Source organism: Crocodylus porosus, unplaced genomic scaffold (genome assembly GCF_001723895.1).
Source record: "Crocodylus porosus isolate Cpor-Errol unplaced genomic scaffold, CroPor_comp1, whole genome shotgun sequence".
Lineage (NCBI taxonomy): Eukaryota > Metazoa > Chordata > Crocodylia > Crocodylidae > Crocodylus > Crocodylus porosus.
The window spans coordinates 1,976,469-1,996,469 of record NW_017728921.1 but is presented as its reverse complement, the minus strand read 5'-3'; the positions used below and the strand labels follow the sequence as shown (position 1 = coordinate 1,996,469).

At 45.1% G+C, this 20,001-nt stretch overlaps 3 protein-coding genes and 1 long non-coding RNA gene across 7 annotated transcripts in view; 1 reads left to right on the top strand and 3 right to left on the bottom strand.

Annotated features, from left to right (window-relative positions):
- The window catches only part of ANAPC7 (anaphase promoting complex subunit 7), a 37,205-nt gene extending 36,126 nt beyond the window's left edge, over positions 1 to 1,079 (bottom strand). For 3 of the 4 annotated variants that reach the window (XR_002101874.1, XR_002101873.1, XM_019538698.1), the window contains exon 1: positions 920 to 1,079. Coding sequence is in view for 2 of the 4 variants with exons in the window: in XM_019538698.1 (XP_019394243.1) it covers positions 920 to 1,020 (101 nt within the window). In the remaining 2 variants the exon portion in view is untranslated. Of the gene's footprint in view, positions 1 to 193; positions 295 to 919 lie in introns of those variants that run through there. The other variant, XM_019538699.1, reaches the window with a different exon arrangement.
- Positions 1,080 to 1,654: 575 nt separating this feature from the next.
- LOC109312615 lies at positions 1,655 to 3,727 on the top strand. Its single transcript, XR_002101872.1, has 2 exons — positions 1,655 to 1,687; positions 3,122 to 3,727. It is a non-coding gene; the product is annotated as an uncharacterized LOC109312615 (long non-coding RNA).
- Positions 3,728 to 3,790: 63 nt separating this feature from the next.
- Positions 3,791 to 10,959, bottom strand: ARPC3 (actin related protein 2/3 complex subunit 3). Its single transcript, XM_019538694.1, has 7 exons — positions 10,868 to 10,959; positions 10,662 to 10,761; positions 8,105 to 8,181; positions 7,737 to 7,805; positions 6,340 to 6,466; positions 5,820 to 5,914; positions 3,791 to 4,224 (listed from the first exon to the last, which is right to left on the bottom strand). The coding sequence occupies exons 1-7, from the start codon at positions 10,871 to 10,873 to the stop codon at positions 4,162 to 4,164; spliced, it is 537 nt and encodes a 178-aa protein (XP_019394239.1). The 5' UTR covers positions 10,874 to 10,959; the 3' UTR covers positions 3,791 to 4,161.
- A 3,385-nt stretch (positions 10,960 to 14,344) lies between these two features.
- GPN3 (GPN-loop GTPase 3) overlaps positions 14,345 to 20,001 on the bottom strand; it is a 5,896-nt gene continuing 239 nt past the window's right edge. The window contains exons 2-8 of the mRNA XM_019538693.1: positions 19,483 to 19,591; positions 18,613 to 18,780; positions 18,376 to 18,500; positions 17,479 to 17,594; positions 16,721 to 16,817; positions 16,001 to 16,129; positions 14,345 to 14,946 (exon numbers count right to left, since the gene is read on the bottom strand). Of these exons, the coding sequence (XP_019394238.1) occupies positions 14,884 to 14,946; positions 16,001 to 16,129; positions 16,721 to 16,817; positions 17,479 to 17,594; positions 18,376 to 18,500; positions 18,613 to 18,780; positions 19,483 to 19,591 (807 nt within the window). The 3' untranslated portion in view covers positions 14,345 to 14,883. The remainder of the gene's footprint in view (positions 14,947 to 16,000; positions 16,130 to 16,720; positions 16,818 to 17,478; positions 17,595 to 18,375; positions 18,501 to 18,612; positions 18,781 to 19,482; positions 19,592 to 20,001) is intronic.

The window sequence follows — 20,001 nt, the reverse complement described above, 5'->3', positions numbered from 1 at the left end:
TTAGTACCTGCAATAACAGGTATTAACTTAATGCATTGTAATCAGTGCCACTGCGCATTAGCGCAGATTAACATCACAAAAAAAATGTTCACGTGCATAAGACTGTCTACTGCATATTAGCATAGTTTTGCCAGCCACACTAACGCGTAGTAAAATTAGTCTAATGCGCATTAAGCATCTCGTGTAGACGCACCCTCTGTTAATCATCCTCTTGAAGAGCAAGGGGACTCGGATTTTATAATCAGCACAAATCCAGAGCAATCCTCAAACTTGTGCCTCTTCAGCACTGGTTCCCAAACTGTGGTACACATACCACCAGCAGTACACATTCAGATTCATTATAATTACTTTATACGACAAAAATTTGCTGGTACCACATAAGTTTGAACTGAAACTCTGTTGGTGGCATTTAAGCTTGTATCATTTTAAACTGGTGGTACCAACACTGCTGCTGCTATCCAGTCACACAGTACTGAACCCGTAACTATCTCAGCTAAAACATCTTTAAAAAACTCTGTTCTTGATCTGAAGACATCAAGAAATAAAATGCACAATCTCCTTTGCCAGCTTAGTCATGCCTGTTAAAAATCTGCCCATCTTCAACTCGTTTCTTGTTATGTCTTTCTCTGATATGTTAAAGGGTGTTTTGTTGGACTCAACTTTTTCTCCCACTAAAGGGCTTCACTTACTAACCCAGACCCCTTTCAACCTCTGTTCTGAGAAAGGCAACAGAAGTGTCTCAGGTTGGGCGGTTTCCCCCAGCCCTTCAATCGTTTTGGGGGCTCTCTGCTAGACCCTCGCTTCAAGTGCAACCCCACAGCGCACGGGAGAATCCAGCCCCAAGGAAGGAGCAGGGACAGGGGGGCGCGGCCAACTGTCAACTGCTAACGGTCAACGGGCGGCCCGCCCCGCGACTCACGGGTTGTTGCCGCTCATGGTGAGCAGCAGCCCGCTGAGGATGCGCACGTTGGAGTGCAGCCCGGCAGCCGCCATCTCCCGCACGTGCTCCACCACGCTCATGTCGGCGCTGAGGCGGCTTCGGGCAGCTGAGGCGTCGCGAGCCTCCAAAATGGCGCCGCTGAGGGGGCCTCGCCCTCAAGAGGATATAGGAGTCCGGGGATGGCGCCTGTGTCCGCGCCTCAGATTCACACCGGCGACCCTAATGCTGCCCGCCACTGAGCCCCCCCCCCGCGCGGCAGGGCAGAAATGGTGAGTTTTGTAAGCAGGCACTAGGGGGGACGCCTCAAGGGTAAAGCCGAATGCGCCTGCGCGGAGGGGAGGGGCGTGCGCAGGGGGCCAGCAGGTGACGCCGTGCGCGTGCGCGTGCGCAGTGGGACTCAGCTCTTGCCGAGGCGCGCTGTTTCGCGTGTAACGCTGGTTCCCTGATTGCAGCGCCTGTCAGCGGTTTTGCCTGCTCTGCTTATAACGCCCTTGTGAATTCAGGCCGGCTTGTCAGTCGGTAACAGAGGACAGGAACGAGTAATGACTGTGGCTCGGGGGCGGGGAGTGGAACACGACTCGAGATGGGTATTTCCCAACCAGGGTGCCAGCAGCAATGAACAGATGCAGAATTTTGTCACGGCAATGAGCTACGATAGGTATGAGGAAGGGGAATGCCTTAAGACACATGCCGGGCAGCTGGGTGGAGCATGGCCCTGCTATGAAGAGCTGGGAGAAATGAGTACGGGTTTGTGAACTGCAGCCCTGGTACTAGTTCTACTCTGCTTTCTACCGGAGCATTTCCGTTTTCATTTTGCAAGGGCTTAGTATGAAAGGCACAGCACCAAACATTGGTTACTTAAGCATAAGGCAGCACTGTATTACTGGGTGTATTGAGACTTCAGTCACCCAGGAGCTGATCTTTTAGAGATGCAGAAGAGGCCACCCTTCCTGTTCCAGCCTTCTCCTCCAGTAGCTGCCCAATCTTTCCTCCTCCTAAACCATTCTTCTTCCACACTAGATGCTCTACAGAAGGGAACGTGCCCAGGGCAAGAGGCACCATTGGACTCCACACCAACACTGGAACTGAATGAATGCTTTTAACGCATCAGTGTAAAAATTTTGGACTTTTCAAAACTAATTCTTCTGGCTTTTAATCTGATATGTAAACAGGCAGTATATTTTAATAGAAAGTGTAAGAGGTGAAGCTATCTAAGCCTGACACCTTAGATTTTCATAGATGTTAGGGTTGGAAGGGACCTCAATAGATTGAGTCCAGCCCCCTGCATAGGCAGGAAAGATTGCTGGGTTCAGATGACCCCAGCCAGATGCCCATCTAACATCTTCCTGAAGATCCCCAGGGTAGGGGAGAGCACCACCTCCCTTGGGAGCCCATTCCTGATTTTGGCCACTCTAACTGAAGTTCTTCCTAATGTCCAGTCTAAATCTGCTCTCTGCTAGCTTATGGCTATTATTTCATGTGACCCTTGGTGAGTAGAGCCTCACCAATTCCCTTCTATGCCCCCATGATGAATTTATAGGTAGCCACAAGGTTGCCTCTCAACCTTCTCTTGCAGAGACTGAATAGGGCCAGGCACCCTAGTCTTCTCATAGGGCCTGGCTTGCAAGCCCTTAACCATAAGAGTGGCCCTTCTGTGTACCCTCTCCAGGTTATCCACATCCCTCTTGAAGTGCGGCAGCCACAACTACGCAGTACTCCAACTGTGGTCTGACCAGCGCCCAATACAGAGGAAGTATCACCTTGGTTCTGTTTGTCATGCAACTGCTGATGGACGATAAAATGCAGTTAGCTTTTCCGATGACTTTGACACACTGACAACTCGCGTTCAACTTGGCGTCCACTAGGACTCCGAGATCTCTTTCCGCTTCTGTGCAACCGAGCAGGTAATTTCCTAGGCAGTAGGTGTGCTGGACATTTTTCCTCCCTAGGTGCAGCACTTTGCATTTCTCCTTGTTAAATTGTATTCTATTGTTTTCTGCCCATTTTGTTTAAATCCAAAATTTGAGAGAATCAGTTTACAGTTGGAATATGAAACTATCAGCAGTAGACATCTCATCCAAGAGTTCTTTAATAGCTTATCAGTCCAAAGTATCATTTGCTATTTTTTGAGCGTTCCAGCTCTAAGCCATCCACTCCCCTTTCTGCTCCATCCCTGTTTAGTATGCAACACTTGCCTGAAAAGAGGAATGCTATGAGGTGATCAACACTCAATGTCTTCTGCAAACCTCCCTTAATTAGAACAAGTTGCACTTATGTCAGCAGTTGCCCTAATGCAACTATATAGCCAATGGCAGCTTACAGCCCAGAATTATGCCAGTCTTCACACAGGTGGCATCATTGCCACAGTGTTCACTACAATATGATCTTCATTGAAAAACATCTCATTCAAGAGAAAGTGGCCTGAATAAAGTCTTCAGGGTCAGGCTCCCTTGTGTTTAATCCAGCAGAGACGGAGAGAGGGAGACTTCCCAGTGCAAAGGTGGCACTCTGGAGTCCCAAGGTAGGATGGACCAGTGACTGAAGTAAGGGCCTGGATCTGAGGGTGAAGTCCTGGCCACATTCAGTGGCATCGAGAATTTATCCCATGATTCTGCTGTCTGTGCCTGTGTAGCCCTGGGTAGCCATTTACCCTTGCATCTCCTTCCTTTCCCATCTGTATTATTTAGACAGTAACCTTGTCAGGGCAAAAAACATTTCTTACCACAGGTTTCTACAGCTCCTATAAAACAGACTCTCAAATTTACTTGAGGTTTGCTGGCACAAACAACAGATCAAGCTTTCATTTTTGTATAGCTATCCGCATTCATAAGAGATAAAACAGGTATCATGTGAAATAAGCTAAGTTTATTAGAAAAAGGAGTAAAATTCACCATGCTTTACAATACAGCCTAAGTGGCAATGACTCTAGCCAGCAGAGTAACTGCAGGACACATGCAAGACACATTATATGAGGCAACTGATAATAAAAGCAGCATTGATCTGAAACAGTATGTTAGAAATTGTTTATTAAGCACCAGCTTAATATTGTTCACTTACAGGATTCAGGGGTCCTTTTGTTCCGCCTCCCCACATTGATTGACAGCTTTCCCTCATAAGCACTTATTTTTCCTTGGTACAAAACACGTATGAAGCAAAAAGCAAAACATTTTTTACACCTTGCTGCAAACTGCTTAACTTTGTTGCCGCTCCTCTTTGCTTCTTTACTGTCCCGGACCTGACAAGCTCTTATTCATGAACTGTCTCTTCACAAAGCAGATCCACCACTAAGAGAGAAATCCACAGTGAGATGATATACCAGAGGAGTTTCCTAAGTAAGCAGTCTATGTATACAAAGCAGGACTTTTGTGTTTTGCCTGATACCCACTGTGTAAAATAAACCCAGTTCTGCACAAACTGGGCATCCAATTTTCAACAGTGGCTTTAACTGGAGTTTTAGGTACTCAAGGCAGGCAATATAGGATAATTCAGATTGTAACACTGGGACACTTGCATTAAAATAACTCTTTAAGGTGGTTGTTTCAATGTTAGCGTCCAAGTATCTTGCTTATTTGGAAAAAAAGAGACAAATACACACCTCAAAGGTTGTACCGCATGCAGTTCCAGTCTAGATCTGGAAGCTAAACAGTATTTGAGGGAGTAGAAATTGTCTTTAAAACTCTGAAATCTTTTCAGTTCTTTCTTTCCCAGAAGTGGCCATTTAAGAAAGCCCCACACCAGTTGCTTTAAAAACATGACTCCTTGCCTTTGATACACAAGTCTCTGGACCAGACTCTAGACAGGCAGTCAACACTCATTTTGAAACATAACTAGCTCAATAATATTGAAGTTACTGTTCAAAACTGGCCTAAGCATCTGAGCAAATATGCAAAATGCATCTACCCTAGGCTGCAACCTCTTCTCAGAAAAAAACCCACCAAGGCAGGCAGACATGAAAAGGAGGAGTTAACTCAGGAATGAACAAAGTCCAGCCCATGGTGGACTCCATTTCCCAGCAGCCTCCGACTGCCTCACTGCACCCAGTTTCCATGGAGACCCCAGAAGCAGTGGGTCCAGGGTTTCCATGGAGACCATCAAGCAGCACTAGCAGGGCAGTGGCTGGGCAGGGAGCTGCTCCAGGGCCAGGAGCTTGTGGAGGCTGGAGCCAGGGCAGAAAGGCACATGCAGGTAGTGGATCATGGCTCTGCCCCAGTTTGGACCCCACCCCCAGCCCTGGAGCAGCAGTCCGCCAGCACTGCTTGGGCCATCTGCATGGAAACCCTGGCCTAACACTGGCACAGCCCTGCTGCTGCTGAAATCTCCATGGAAACCGGCCCCAGCAACAATGGGAAATCTACTGGCCAGATCCACCATTTGGTCCATCCCTGTGTTAACGGATACACCCATTAGCAAAGTGCTTTCCCCACACACAAACTGTAGAAGAGGCCAATTACCCTCAGCGCCAGATGCAGTCTCTTCTATGCAGTTGAGTGTGGCCAGCTGGGACCTAGCACTTTGCAGGACTGACCAACAAACAGAGTTTCCTGTGTTCTTGGACAGGATGCTTCTGCCTGTGCAGCCTAGCCTGGCTTTTGCTACCATCTCACTCAGACTCATCTAAATCACAGGGCGCTACCCACCTAACCCTTTGTAAGTCTTGGGTTCTTGCTTAACAGGTTTTCCCTTCCTATCCATCTCACTGCTGCCTCTGACTTCCATTCTCCAAACATGTGCCTTAGGGAGCAAATCCAGAATTATTTTCTTTTCCCCTTCAGCTGATATTCCCCAAGTGTCCACTAATCAGGAAAAAAAAATGGAGCCTAAAAGACTGGGATTAAAAAAAAGAAAATGCATCAACCAGTTTGTAAGAACAGCATCTTACCTTGCTAGGTTTGTCGCTTTGGGGATCAAACACCTTTTCACAAAGCCTAAGTCCAGTCTCTTGTCTCAGCTGCTGTAAGTAGGCCCTCATCACCTCTGGAAGAGAGCATGGACCAATACAGATTGGAGTGTGCTGTGTTAGATACTATGTAAGACTAGTTCTGGCAGCCGACAGCAAAGCCAGTATGCTGGCTAAAGAGGGGATTAGCAATGTCTGCACCCCTAGCATCACCTTCTGTTTTCAACACTTGCTGAGCCAGGGTTGCTTAGTCCTGAGCACAGCACGGTAAGTTACCACAGTTTAGTTTCCAGTGTTATGGGATTGGAGTAGTGCTGCTCACTAGACAGGACTAGTAGGGATACAGCATAGTAACTCTGTCCCAAACTCAGTCAGTCTAACTCCAGGTACACAGAGAAAGCAGAACCACTAATTCACAAGGCAGAAATAAACAGAAATAAAGCAGGCTGTTAACTTCAGGCTACAACATAGATCCAAGTGACAAGGCTGCTTTTGTTCTTACCATCCTCTTGCTTGTTGGCAGGTTTGGCATAGATGGCATTGAGTGGAAAGCCAGGCTCCCCAGGTATCGGGAAGCTAGTGATTCCCAGTGTGTACATTTCCTTTTCTCCTTGGCCTTTGGAATTGCACTGGAAAAGCCAGGAAAGAGACTAGTTAAAACATACAGAGAGAAGCTGTACCACCTTAGAGATAAAGTACATAGCTTAACTAGGATACTGATACGCAATGCTTGGGACTACCCATGGGAGAAAATACTGAATGTCTTATGTATTTGTCCCCGATTAAATGAGAAGAGTTTCCTTACAGTTTGGGGGGCCTGCGCATTTACTACGAACCAAAAGGTTTTCTGAACTACCAGGGGCTCTGGCGGTCGGGCCTGAAGCCGGCTGCACGTATAGACTGTACCAGTATAAACCCTCCTTGCTTACTAGTAGGAAGTACTTTCTAACAGGTGTACCAATATGCCCCCAGTGTGAACTGTGTTATACTGATATAAAAGGAGCCTTATACCAGTATAGCTTATTCCTTTATCCAGATAATACCAGCAGAAATATGCTAAGGCATGTTTAACTACACATACACTAGGGGCTTGTAATGGTTTATGTATATTGAGCTAGTCTGTACCACACAAGTTTTACTGCCTTGACAAGCCATAAAATCTAGTAACATGCCCGAACACCAATGTGTAGCTCCTCTGGCTTAATTTGTGGTGTGTACAGACATATCCAAAGGCTAAGTGCAGCATGCAGAAGAATGCAAGAGTAGAATATCGCCAGTGAGTCTTGAAGAGGAGCCCAATACTTTCAGACTTGATGTGGGTGGGGAACAAGCAGGGAAAACCATGGTAGAAACTGATGACTAACAGGGTTATTCTGGACAGATGGGTTGGGGGCAGGGAGGAGGGGGAAGAGCAGCTGAAGAAAGGAAGTCAGAAGAGTTAATGAGACCAGAACTGATGATTGCATCAGAACTTCACACTGCCTTTTGGCCCAACAGGGAAGGGATTTAAAATGAAGAGGAAGCTGCTATCAGCATTTCCCCTCTTAAAGCAGGGCAGTGCTGGCAGGCCCTCCTGCAGACACATGGCCTATGTCAGAATATTAAAGATTCAAGAATTACCACACCTGCAGGAGTGGGGAGCACAGCACTGGGCCCCCACAGCTCCTACCATTCTTTAAGGCTTTGCCCAGCCAATTACCATTTTTCCAGAGAAGATAGTCCTAACTAACCCATAGCTGAGAAGAGTGGTGAGCATTTGGTGCCCAGGCACTAACTGCTCGCCAGCAGCATTTCTGCTTATGCAGGTTTTCCAGCTGCCTTAGGGAAACCAGCAGATTAGGCACATTTTTGTTGTCATTTATTTTATTGCCCTCCTCCAGCTTAGTTCTGGGATCTTACCTTCTGCAGCTTTTTCAAGCACTCGGAAATGTAGAGAGTTATGTAGATCAAGGTTCTGTCGGCCTCATTCTACAAAATAAAAAGCAAGTGCCAGCCACCATTAAACCAGGGGAGGACTTTACAGTTGCCAGGAGTGAGACTAACATGCTCAGTCCCTAGTCTCTCACAGAGATGCACTGACAGGACTCCTAAGGAGTTTCCTCACCTAACTTCTTTTAGAAAGGAAAACAATTGTTCCTGCATTTTTACAATACAGAAAGATATACCCTCTCAAGGTGGTCAAGCATGCTGCAATGAAGCAATTCTATGTTTAAGTCAAGTCCCAGCCTCCACAAATGTGCACAATACCTTAAAGGTACATTTCTTACCTTAATTTCATAATTTTTGAAGAAGACATTTGCTTTGAAGTAGTAGATTGCTTCATCAATAATATCTGTGTCCTTTGCTAACAAGAAAGAGAGGGAAAGTTAACAAAGATGCAGGTGTACAGGACAGGCCAAGACACACAGTAAAAATTCCATTCTTTTCACTAGTCTGTAGAAAAATAAAATTCTTATGAAAAATGATGCTAGAGATAATTTATCCCAGTTCTCAGCAAAGATTTGATAGCAGAGGTAGTGCTGCGGTTATGCCCCATATAACTAATCTGCCTTTATTTGCACAAAGGCTACAGCCTCTCACCATTTGAATAGCGATGAGTTCAAGCTTTGTACTTGCCCAAGTAAAACAAGCAGCTTTGTTTTGTCTGTTTTTGCTATGCTTGCTCAGTAATTCCCAATGAGTCTTTCAGTTGTTAATGAGAAATAACATGAAGTCTACTATCATTACAAGAGGATGTTGGTTATAGCTATCATTATAATGCCCTCTGAGATCAGATATGGGGAGATGGGGCAGAAAAAGGCTAATTTAAAATTCACCAGGAGAAACATAATCCTTCACCTCATTTAAAAAAAAAGAGAGAGAGAGATAACAAGCAATCTCATAACATTAGATCCAGCAGGCTTTGGGTTTCACCAGTTGACACAAACCATCTAGATGTAGATGTTGGTCCCTTGCAGCATTGAAGTGTTATAATGCTGTGAAGCAGTTGTGGAAAACAGAGAGGCAAGATAATGAAACAGCATTAAAACAACCACTAAATAAAGCCTTCCCTGTGGTTTTCGAACAATTTCATCTAGACACCATCACTTCCGGGTTCTCAGTTCTACTTTGAAGGAAGTTAAAACTACAGGGCCTGCCTCTCCCATTTCTCACTGTACAGAGCAGCAGAGGGACTCTTCAGCATTGCTGCTTTTTAAGCTGAGACTATGCTAAATTTTCGCCCTCTTAATCTAAGCTGCATTTCTCTAACACAACACGTTCTGCTCATCAGCTACCTAGTAAATACCACACCTGAGACACCACAGCAAAACTTGTCCTCCTGCACGACACAGCAAACCTAGCTTGAAATGAATGAGAGGCTTAAAATAAATTTTAAAAAGCAAAGCAATTAGAGAACCGAGAGCTGAATCTCCTTGGAGACTGTAAGCTTTGGGTCTTTGAAGGCATGAAGAGAAGACAAACCAAAACGGTTTGAGCATTTAAAAGACAGAGGAAGTCACCACATTCGCTATTAATGTACACTGAGAGGCCCCACTCAGTCAGGGCAACCACAAAGTTTGTTTCTACCACATTATTCATGCTGCCTGTGCAGCACACCTTGTTCCTTGCTGTCTACATCTACTGCAAGCTCCTGGGACTGTGGAATCTGCATTTAAGCAGTGCCTGGCAAAAATGGGGCCCATCTCAGCTGGTCCCTAGACCCAAGTGACATTCTCCCTCTCACACCCTGACACTACTCATGGTATAAAAAATATGCAGTTGTGGCCCCTGTCCCAGGGAGCTGGAAGACCCCAATCCAGCAACTGATCGGTGGAGGCAGAACCGCATGCCTATCCAGATCCATTAACACAGGTGGGATTTCACATGGATCTGCCCATACAGATCTAATTACAGCAGCAGAGCCCTGCCATCACCAGACACACAGACAGCCTGACAGAAGCCAGGCTGGAGCCAGAAGATTTTGACCTGTAATTCCTAGAGGCAAGAAGTGGGCTGGAATGAAGACAGAGGGAAAGGAAGCAGCCACTCACAGGGAAAGAAACAACCCACAACTGCAGGGGGGGTTTGTAGAAGAGTTAGAGCAAGGGGACGATACAGGGAGACAACACTCGAGCCAACAGCTAGATGTGCACGTGAGCTGAAAAGGAGAAGCAGACGAGCTAGCTCACTGCTCGGAAGAGGACTCTGCCAGGCTGGAGTGCGGGTCACTTTCACGCCACGGAATGACACCTGACAAGTCCGGCCTGATAGCTTTGAAGCAGACTGGATCATCACCAAGACACTAGCCCACATTCACACGTAGGAGGGTCATTCGCATGTGTGTTGGTCATCGGCACGTTTTCACTCCTGTTGTCCGGGCACAGGATGCACCAAACCCAGGCACTAAAAACTCATCTCAGTTCGCATAGCAGTGGTCTGCTCCCTTGGCAGCTCCTGGCATTTATGAGGTTTCTTGCTGGCTTATGAGGTGCCTTGAAGGAGGCTACCAAGAGCAGTACCCATAAATGACGCGAGTCTCCATGATTTCTTTTGGTTCGTAAGCAGCCTGGAAAGGCTTTGCCTGGCGGTTCCCCAGGCCACTGAGCTTTTCCAGAGCCCTCAACCAGCCCCGCCTCCGACAAGAGGCTCACTCTAAATGGATGCTGCGCCTGCACGCAAAACAGCAGAGCGAGAGAAAGCAAGGGGATGCCACCGCAGCAGTGGAGCGAGGGTCTAGCAGCGCAGGGAGAAAAAACAACCGGTTTCTAGCTGCCTCTTGGGAGGCGCAAGCCCAGATGCTCCCCGAAAGCCCGCGCTCCCAACGCGAGCAGGCTGAGCACCTACTTTCCCGGGGCGCCGGTCCCTTGAACTGGCTGCGGATGGGCAGCAGGGCCATGTTGCCCACCAGTTTGGTGTCCGGGTCCATCAGCGTGGAGTGGTAGGCCTGCGGAGAGAGGCAGAAGCCGGGTGTGGCGGCGGGAGAGCCCGAGCCCGAGCCCGCCGGGGGTGGGGGCGCCCGGGGCTCCCTCGGCCCCCCTCCCCGCGCTTACCGGCATGGTGGAGACGCGGCGCTCAGAAGCGGGAAGTGCCGCGCCTGCAGGGCAGCCGCTTCCGGCCCCGCCCCGGAAGGGCGGGCCCAATCCCCGCCCCGTGGGCGGAGCCCGCCCGGGAGCGGCGGACGTGGCGCGGGGGTGAGAACGGCGAAGCCTTGGGGGAGTTGAGCAGAAAGGCGACGAGCGGGGCTCCTGGCTCCGCAGCCACAGAGACGAGCCTGATGTAGAAGATGAAACCTCTCCCTACACATAGAAATATACTTTAATAATAATTATATTTATAAAAAAAAGCCTGGGTGAGACCAGGAAGCAGACGGGCTGTTAGCCTGGACGAAAGGAGAGCGCTCTGGCCTGGCGCGCAGCACCTGGGATGTGTCCACAAAGAAACAGTGTTTTAGTTCGTGTTTCTAGACAGCCCCAGGTCTGGTGCCCGCACCTCCAGCAGGAGGCGGAAGAAAATATTCATCACCAAGGAGATTTAACTTCTTCACATCCCTGCCAGAAAGGAAACTAAGGGTTGCCCACTGCGTCTGAATCTGTCCTGGGAAGTTTTCAGCACACTAAAGCGCCCGCGACATGGACCTGCCCATTTCCTTGCATTCAGGGTGCACAGACTTCATATCGGGAAGGCAAATGCATATTTATATTACATTTAAAAAAACATTGGACTGCTGTATAATTCAAATTCAAAATTTACTGTTTATTTTAATGAATGCCGTATCATTCATCTCCTGGCTGACTCTCAGCAGTTTGTCTCCTGGAGATTTACATCTAATTCCTGGAGACTCCAGGGCAATCCTGCAGGGTTGGCAACCCTAGGAAGAACTAGAGAAGGACAAGGATAATGAGCAGGTATGGAGGGGCTTCCCTCGAGGCCAGGCCTGCTCCACTTAGAAAAGAGGCTTGAGGGGGGACAGAAGGGCTTACGAACTACCACACGGAGAAGTAGTAGTGAATAGGCATATATCAGACTCCATCACCAAACAAGACAGGTGGGTCACAACGTGAAACAAGGTGGAAGTCGGTTTAAAACAAACACACAGATGTTCTTTTTTACACAGCATAGAATTGAAATGTGGAGCTCATGGCCACCAAATGTGGATGGTGATAGCCTAGCTAGATTCAAGAAGGAACTGGACACGTGCTTCAAAGGAAGGGGTACTGGCAGTGAGCGACATGGCCTCTAAGCAGAACTTTCTGGGTCTTTAGTGCTGGAGACTGCAAGAGAGAGGAACAGAGGAAAAAACCTGGGTCAGACCCAGTTCAGTGTCTCCAGCACCCGCTCTCTGCCCCTGCGCAACACAGGAGACTGGGCAAGACGGATCTATGGTCTGACCTATCATTGGCAGCTCTTATGTACTTAATCATTAATGTTAATATTCCATGCTTGTGGAAACACCATCCATCACGACATTGTGTGGCAGGCACCAGTATGGAAGAGGCGACTCAAGAACAATCCTACAGAAGTTGGAGAGGCTTGATGGGTACAGTGGCTGGGGCTTACACAACTGGCATACAGGAAAGATGCACAGCCCATTTCTACACACTATAAAATTCTTAAGTCACTTTTATCCTGAACAGTCACTAAGTCCAAGCCACAGGGATAAAGTCTGTTGCATACTTACATCTTTGCAGGGTAAGGCCTGGGATGTAATTTCAGTGCAAAGGCTCTGGAGGTTCTATTACACAAGGTTAATACAAAAAAACAACAACTTAAGAATTTTTATAGGGAAAATGATATGCTGTAGTTTACCTTATTGGCTACTGAATTCCGGCCTACAAAGCATACCGTCCACAGCTGGGACAATTAAATTATTTGAACAACACAGTTTACCTTTTGGCAAATAAATTGTTTTATGCTGATTCTTCCCTCTATTATTTCAACTGTTAGTGGAAAGTTACTTTAAGCGGCACATTATTGGAGGGTGAGGGAAAGGCTGCCCAGAAGTGTTAGCATTACATACAGCTAAATTTAGCAGCTCCTATTCAAGTAGGATACACATTGAGATCCATAGTCCTCTAATGATTAGTCGGATCCTTAATACATGAGGAAACGTGTTAGAAGGACCGCTATATACATAGAATATGTCACAGGCTGGATTAAGCAATTTAAAAGTGACTTATAAAGAAAGGGCCCTTGTATGGATTTTAAACTAACACCAACTGCTACTCTATTTCTCATCCCCTGTTAAGATATGCCCCCAGAAGTCTGAAAATAAGGGTGAAATGCTGGTCCACCAAGATTCTCAGCACAACTTCCATTATGAACATCCACTGTCCTTCCTTAGCAGCTGTCCTATCCAGTTCTTTCCCTCCTCTCCCTAATGCACCTGACGTTGGCTTAGCTGATTTTATCTAGCTCCTCATATATACAGAATCAAACACGCAATTCTAGCCTTCTTCCTACAACCTCTCTTAGTGAAGTGCAGTGCATTGAGATGCTATAAAGCAGGGGTGCCCAACCTGCAGCATGTACCACGAGTGGCATGGGAGCCACTGTCCGTGGCAGGCAACAGGTCAGAGAGGAAGCAGGGAATGCAGTGGCCGATGGGGCAGAGAGCAGAAAGCAGAGCAACAGGTCAGACAAGGGAAAGGGATTGGGGCGGTATTCAGGGAGGATGCAGGGCTCACTTTTTGTCAGATGTGTCACAAAGGTTGGTCCCCACCCACACAAAAGATGATCAACATGAATCTGAGGTGACTGGATTATTCACAAGTGGGAGAGCCACAAATGAGTTATGCAAGTCTTTCCAAACAAGCATCCCTGTCTTTCACCTGCTGGTCTCTACACAGGGCATGGTGCCCAGCTGTACAAAGGGTTTGAAGATGGGGAAAACCTGACTGTGATCTAGCAATCAGTGATGTGATCTGAAGCTCTAAAGTTACACCCCCAAGTAAAAAGTGTGAAGCCTCAATAATGTAATAGTATCCCTAAAAACATACCAGACAGACTTATAGCTGTGTTAAAATGTGCAGAAAACTGAAAGCTGAACAGTCGTAGTCTTACAAAACAGGTAGTTAAAAGGAGAAACAGCTATCACTATTCTTCCTGTACAAACTATATATTGTACACAACAGTATCATTATCCAAGGAATTAAATTTAGGACACCCCAAAAACGTCTTTTTGCACATTTACATATTTTACAGAATGCTATGGTTTCCTGCAGGAAATACTGCTCGCAACTTTTGGAACAGCTCCATAAGTTTAAAGTATCAAGTCAACTTTTTAAGCCAGATTTCTCTTGCAGAGAACTTGCCATTAACTAAAGAATTTCAGAACATCTGGAAGATAGAGGAACACTGTCAAGCTGCCTAAATCTAAAATGTAGATTGTTTAAAAAAAAAATAAAACTGGTGATGAATTAATAATATTCCATGGACCCAACTGGCACCTGGTATAACCAGGGACAGCAGTGTTGACTTCAACAGAGTTGCATCTATTCATGCAAGATAGATTGATCACCAGACTCCTATTAGCCTCAATATTTCATGACGTTTATTAAAAAATGTTATTGGTGAATTAAATGCTTCCCTAAACCGCAACCCAACAGCACTCAACTGATTTATGACAAGCCAAAGACTGAGAGAGACAACTCCATTTGAAGTTATCTAAATGCAGTAAAATACCAGCACTGAACCAAAGGCAGAAATGGTTAAACCAATTATATTTTTCATCCCTTGGTACAAGTAATTAGTTGGCTTGATAGAAGCTATTAAAAAAAGTCTATGGTTTTTATTTTGACAGTGCTCCTCTACAACCACTATATTTTTCAAGCAATTCAATATTCTGTAAGAATGTTATTTATGCCCAAAATATGTACAAGCAAAAATTAAAACTACTTATTGATGTAATGATGCAGAAGATACAGGATTAATTTCCAGCAGATTTACAAAAGTTTTCCATCACATATTTATATATTTAAAAAAATAGTCTTACAAATATATTGAGATATATTTTTAACTTATATTTTACAACCAGGCTATTCAACTCCTCTTTTCAAATGCACTCTCTCTACTCGTCCACTTGATCTTGAAAATATTCATCAACAAGAGCAGATTTAACTTCTTCACAATCCTGCCAGAAAGGAAACACAGAAATTAACATTTGGTTCCATTTCCCTCTATCGCTGCAGTAAATCCTCTGTTCCATGACATTTTTCCTGCAGTAGGAATGAATGCGCTACCACAGTTCCACACCCCCACAGTACAAGGAATGCTGAAAATCAATTTGGTTTCAACAGTCAACCTAGAAACACCTTGGTGCTAGTTACCATGGATCCCAACCTAAATTCAGGGATTCTATGTATTCAAAGAGTGCCGAGCAAATGGGTTTTTTTGAGTGGAATAAGGCGGTAGGAAGTATTTGTTCTGAATAGCAATGCAACTAGATATGGCTCTGGGCTGAGTCTAAGACACATGCCTTACTGTGTTTTGTACCTGGTTCTTCTTATTCAACATCTCAGACAGAACTTGATGGACTTGTGGCAGAAATGATTGCATAAGGTTGTTTGACCAGAGTCATGCAGGCAATCAGGAACAATGGCCACAAACTGACGGAGAGCAGATTTAGGTTGGACATCAGGAAGAACTTCTTTATGGTAAGGGTTGCCAGAATCTGGAATGGCTTCCAAGGGAGGTGGTGCTCTCCCCTACCCTCGCGGTCTTTAAGAGGAGGCTAAACATGGACCTGGCCAGGGTCATCTAACCCCAGAGCTCTTTTTTTCCTGTCCAGGATGGTGGGGTTGGATGGACACGATGATCTACTGAGGTCCCTTCTGACCCAAACATCTATGAATCAAACTACATGAACCTAATAGCCTCTTCTGGCTTAAACATTATTCTGTGAACTTTCAAGCCCAGTAAAATGCAGTTTTCAGATCTGCAGAACAGTGCCAAAAAGAGTATTTTGTATTTATACCTACAAGTGTTCTAGAGACCAAATGTCATGGTTAAGCGAGTACATTCATCCCTACCCAGTGCTGAAAAATACTGGCCAACTTTTCCTCTATTTCCTCACCCCTTCTTGCCACCATCAGGAACCAGGTTTTAAAATAATACCGATGCCTTTTAAATTCATATAAGGCGGCATTTTTTTAAATTTCAGATCTTAAGAAACAGATGTCCTTTACCTTTGGCTCTTTGAATTCTAGATCTTCCCCATACTGAATAGTAAAGTCTATGTGCTGCAGCACTATATTTATGCTTTCCTCATCAGAGCGGTCATAAGGTAAGAATCGGACCATGCTGTAGTCATCAATCTAGAGGAAGGATTTCAAAAGTGTGGTTAGTAGAGGATGTGATGAATCAATTATTCCTTTAACACTCAGAACAGTCAAGAACAACAAATGTTATTTGATCCACACGCACCTCTCTTAGGTGGGGATGCTAACACAACAACCTTACTGGGCATGGAAACAAGATTCAAACCCACACAGAAAATCAGTGCAGATTCAAGGTGAAAATTTAGGAGCTCCTGGGCTGCCAGCCCTCTTCTCCTTCTACCATACCATACTGCTTCTCAGAATTGTTTAAGAAATGAGAATCTCTGACACAACCACATTCACATTGACTTGGTTACCACATACAGGATGGAAACTCTGGGGCTGAATGGAAAATTCAGCTTGCCATTTTTATTCAAGGATTTGAGAATCCTCTAGAACCCAGCAATACTAATACATCTGATATGTTAATATATCATTTTAGAGAAAGACCAAGACAGACATTCTGAATACTGTAAATTATCTGCAAGGAGACAAGGGGTTGTATAACATGGGTTATAATATTCAGCCCTTCACTACTGAAGAAGTCTATTTGTCCCAGTTAGGACTAAGAGAGACCCTTGCGCTTACCAATCCACATATGGCTGTAGTCAGTTTCTTGAACATTTTGCTTTTTAGTATATTTGTGGAATCTTCAATCATAGGATACATATCTGGATCCAAGTACCTGAAACAAGTACTTACATTAACAATAATATCTGCCAAGGACTCCAAATCATTTGAGGTTCTTTCAAAAAACTGCCACCACTGTTTATGTTTTGGAAATGTTAATAACATTAATTTCAGCAAGAGAACTTACCTGCCACCATTATTTAAAAAAAGAAAAGAAAAAATTTTCACACACACACACAATTAGTTTAGATTATGATTTCTGGGAAGACACTGCTGATTGTTTTCCCATTTCCTCCTTTTTCATAGCTTATGTTATGATTTTAAATACTTTTGTAGAGAACTGGGAGAGAAATCTCTCTCTCATGATCTTAGCTTAAAAATGATCATTGGCATATAAACCTAAGGACTGTACTGTCAGCAGTATCAAAATAGCACAGAAGAATGACCTCTAGCTTTGCTTTGAACTAGAGGAGCTCAATTCAGAATGATCTTACTGTTTGCCAAGGCAGTTCTCTATAGAACAATACATGCATGTATATACCAAAACTTAAATCTCAGAATATCGTGAGACAGTTTTACAGTGTCACAGACATTTAAATGCGAGGTTCAGTCTAAAATACCTACTCCCTACACACCATCCCAGGCAGGTAGGTTTTAATCGCAGGAAGACATTGTCTCAAGACATCAAAATAGAGGACAAAATTCTAAGAACTTACTTTTCAATTTCTTTCTTAGCTTTCTTGCTTAGCAAATCCATTTTGGTCATGATGTTGATTTGTGGAATCTCCAACGATATCATTGCACTGAGGGCTGCCAGGACGCCAGAGATAAACTTAAAAGAAATAATGAAAAATGCCTCATTTAGAGACAGACCAACTCAAATTTAGCATGCAACAACAACTGAGAGGTTTGGAAAGCACCAAGCAAGCACTGTAGTGAGTATCTTGTTCTCACATTTAACTAATAACCTACAGACTTAAAACATAGAAGGCATCTATTAGCTAGAATGAAGACATCTGCATGTCAAAGTCCCACATGTAAAACAACTACAATTTGCTCCTCAGAATATCCTACAAGGTTTGTTTCTTCTTTTTGTTCATTTTGCCTACACCCATTTTCCTTCCTCCCTTTTTTGGTTTTGCATTTTAACCTCCTTCCCCATAATTGCTTTCCTTTCTAATCTTTTCCTACATACCCAGGCTGACGTACAAACATGCAGGAAACTTTAGTAGACAGGCAATAAACTATCATATGAAACACAGCAGGGGAAACAGCTCTCTCTCTCTCTCTCTCTGGACTTTTTGAGCACTAATTTTCTTCAGGTTACAGAAGGAAAGTGACTGACTTAAGGCCACATGGCGAGTCAGTTTGAGACGTGGGACTAGCACCAACCCCCCTGAAAGACAGTTCCCACACACCTACTCTAACTCCAAGGCCACACACAATATTCCAGTCACAGGACATTAACAAAAGCAGAAACACAGTTTTCTTCTGACTGAAGAGATTTCAGATTGCTTTGCAACACGACAAGTAGTTCCCTCAGATTTCATGTTTTTTATTATTATAATAAAGGCTTTTTTTCCCAATGTTTACTATAGATTTGAAGCCAATACCTTAAATGATTCCACCATAAACTGGGAATCAACAAGAAAAACTCCACAGACACGGAATTCCCACTGCTGCAGCTGCTCCACCAGCTGTTTCATCACTGGCAAGTGAGTATAGAGCTCAATCTGACCTAGGACATACAGTAATTAAAATGCAGGAATGTAAATGTAATGTAGAGGCACAGCAAGGACAAAAAACACATGTCAAGAATTACATATCACAGAAGCAAAATATTAGCTTACCTGGACAGTCAAAGAGTATATAGTCATCCTCCACGTGTCCAAGGGATTCCTCCAGCCAGTCAAAGTTATTGGCAAAATATTCCATGCAAAACACTAACCCTCCATTTGGCCCAAACCTTAGAGAGTCGTCTTCCATAACATCATTCACTTCGATCAGCTCTCGAATATCTGGAACAAGAGCTATGCATCAAGGCTTTCTGTTTGCTTATTACACTAAATGCATAAATTCCAAGGTAAGTTACTACAACATATGTAATTCTTAAAACGAACTCCAAATCTCATTGTTTTTAAAAAAACTGTATTAAAACTAGTTTGGGACACTATAACTACACTCCTCCCTCAGTCACCCTACGTATGTTTCTGATTTTAAAACATTTTTTTTTTTTTCCAAATGCTTTCCCCTAGAACATGGAAAACCCCACCAGGAGCTCACTGAAGACACCAGGAAAACATAGAAAACTGATAATTTCCAAGAAGCTCATGCACAGACTCATCAGGAAAGCTAGTCTTGCAAATGATGCCTCCATATCCTTAAGTACGTACATGCACATCCCCCTGAGAGAGTACACTTAAATTAAAACTGACTTAGAACCTGGAAGGTGACATTAAACTAGAATAGGCGTTCACCCTCCCTTTCAGCATCCTCCCTCCACTGCGTGACACACATACTGGGCAGGATGGACCTACAGTCTGACCCAGTAAATGGCAATTCTTATGTTCTTATACAAAGCAAATTCAGGGCACTGAACAGGACTTATGCCTCATTAAAAGATGCAAGAACTCAGTTCCAGCTAAGAAGATATCACTGAGTCTTTATTGTTTTTGGTGCTGCTGAGAGCTGAGGAAAGACATGCGGCATGCACAGCTCACCTGCCATGACAGGATAGTTGAAGTATTCTGCTGCAGGATCGAGATTAACCACCTGGACAGAGCGGTTCAGGGCTTCACAGTGCTGGACCATGGTCGAACAGTACGTGCTCTGCAGGGGAAAGTCACGAACCACTGTGGCACCCAAGACAGGAGGCAAGAGCATGATGGCAAAGCGCAGGACAGAGATAACCATGCCCAGGCCCCACGTCTGGTGTCCTGGCAGCAAGCAGTGACCAGTGCTTGCTTCCCCTCCATGCCCTGCTCCTGCTGGTGGGTAGTGGGGCCGGTGCTGCCCCTGCACGGCCCTCCAGGCTCTGCAGAAGGAAGGAGCTTGCCAGCCTGACTCAAAGCGCTCTCTAGATGAGAGCCAACTCCTTGCTCTGCTCTGCTCTGCTCACCCTGGCGCAGGCCCCCGCGTGGCAGCAATGTCCTGTCAAAGGCCCTCACCCCTTCCTAACTGCCCCATTCCCCACCCCAGACACCCCAGTCCCAACCCCATCACCCCCAGGCACCCCACTG

What these genes read in the sequence shown, in the direction of transcription:
- ARPC3 (XM_019538694.1), bottom strand. An exon ending in TCAAAAATTATGAAATTAAG is followed by an intron (nt 7,806 to 8,104) that starts GTAAGAAATGTA and finishes TTTATTTTGTAG; the next exon opens with AATGAGGCCGACAGAACCTT. An exon ending in TGCCAACAAGCAAGAGGATG is followed by an intron (nt 5,915 to 6,339) that starts GTAAGAACAAAA and finishes GCTCTCTTCCAG; the next exon opens with AGGTGATGAGGGCCTACTTA.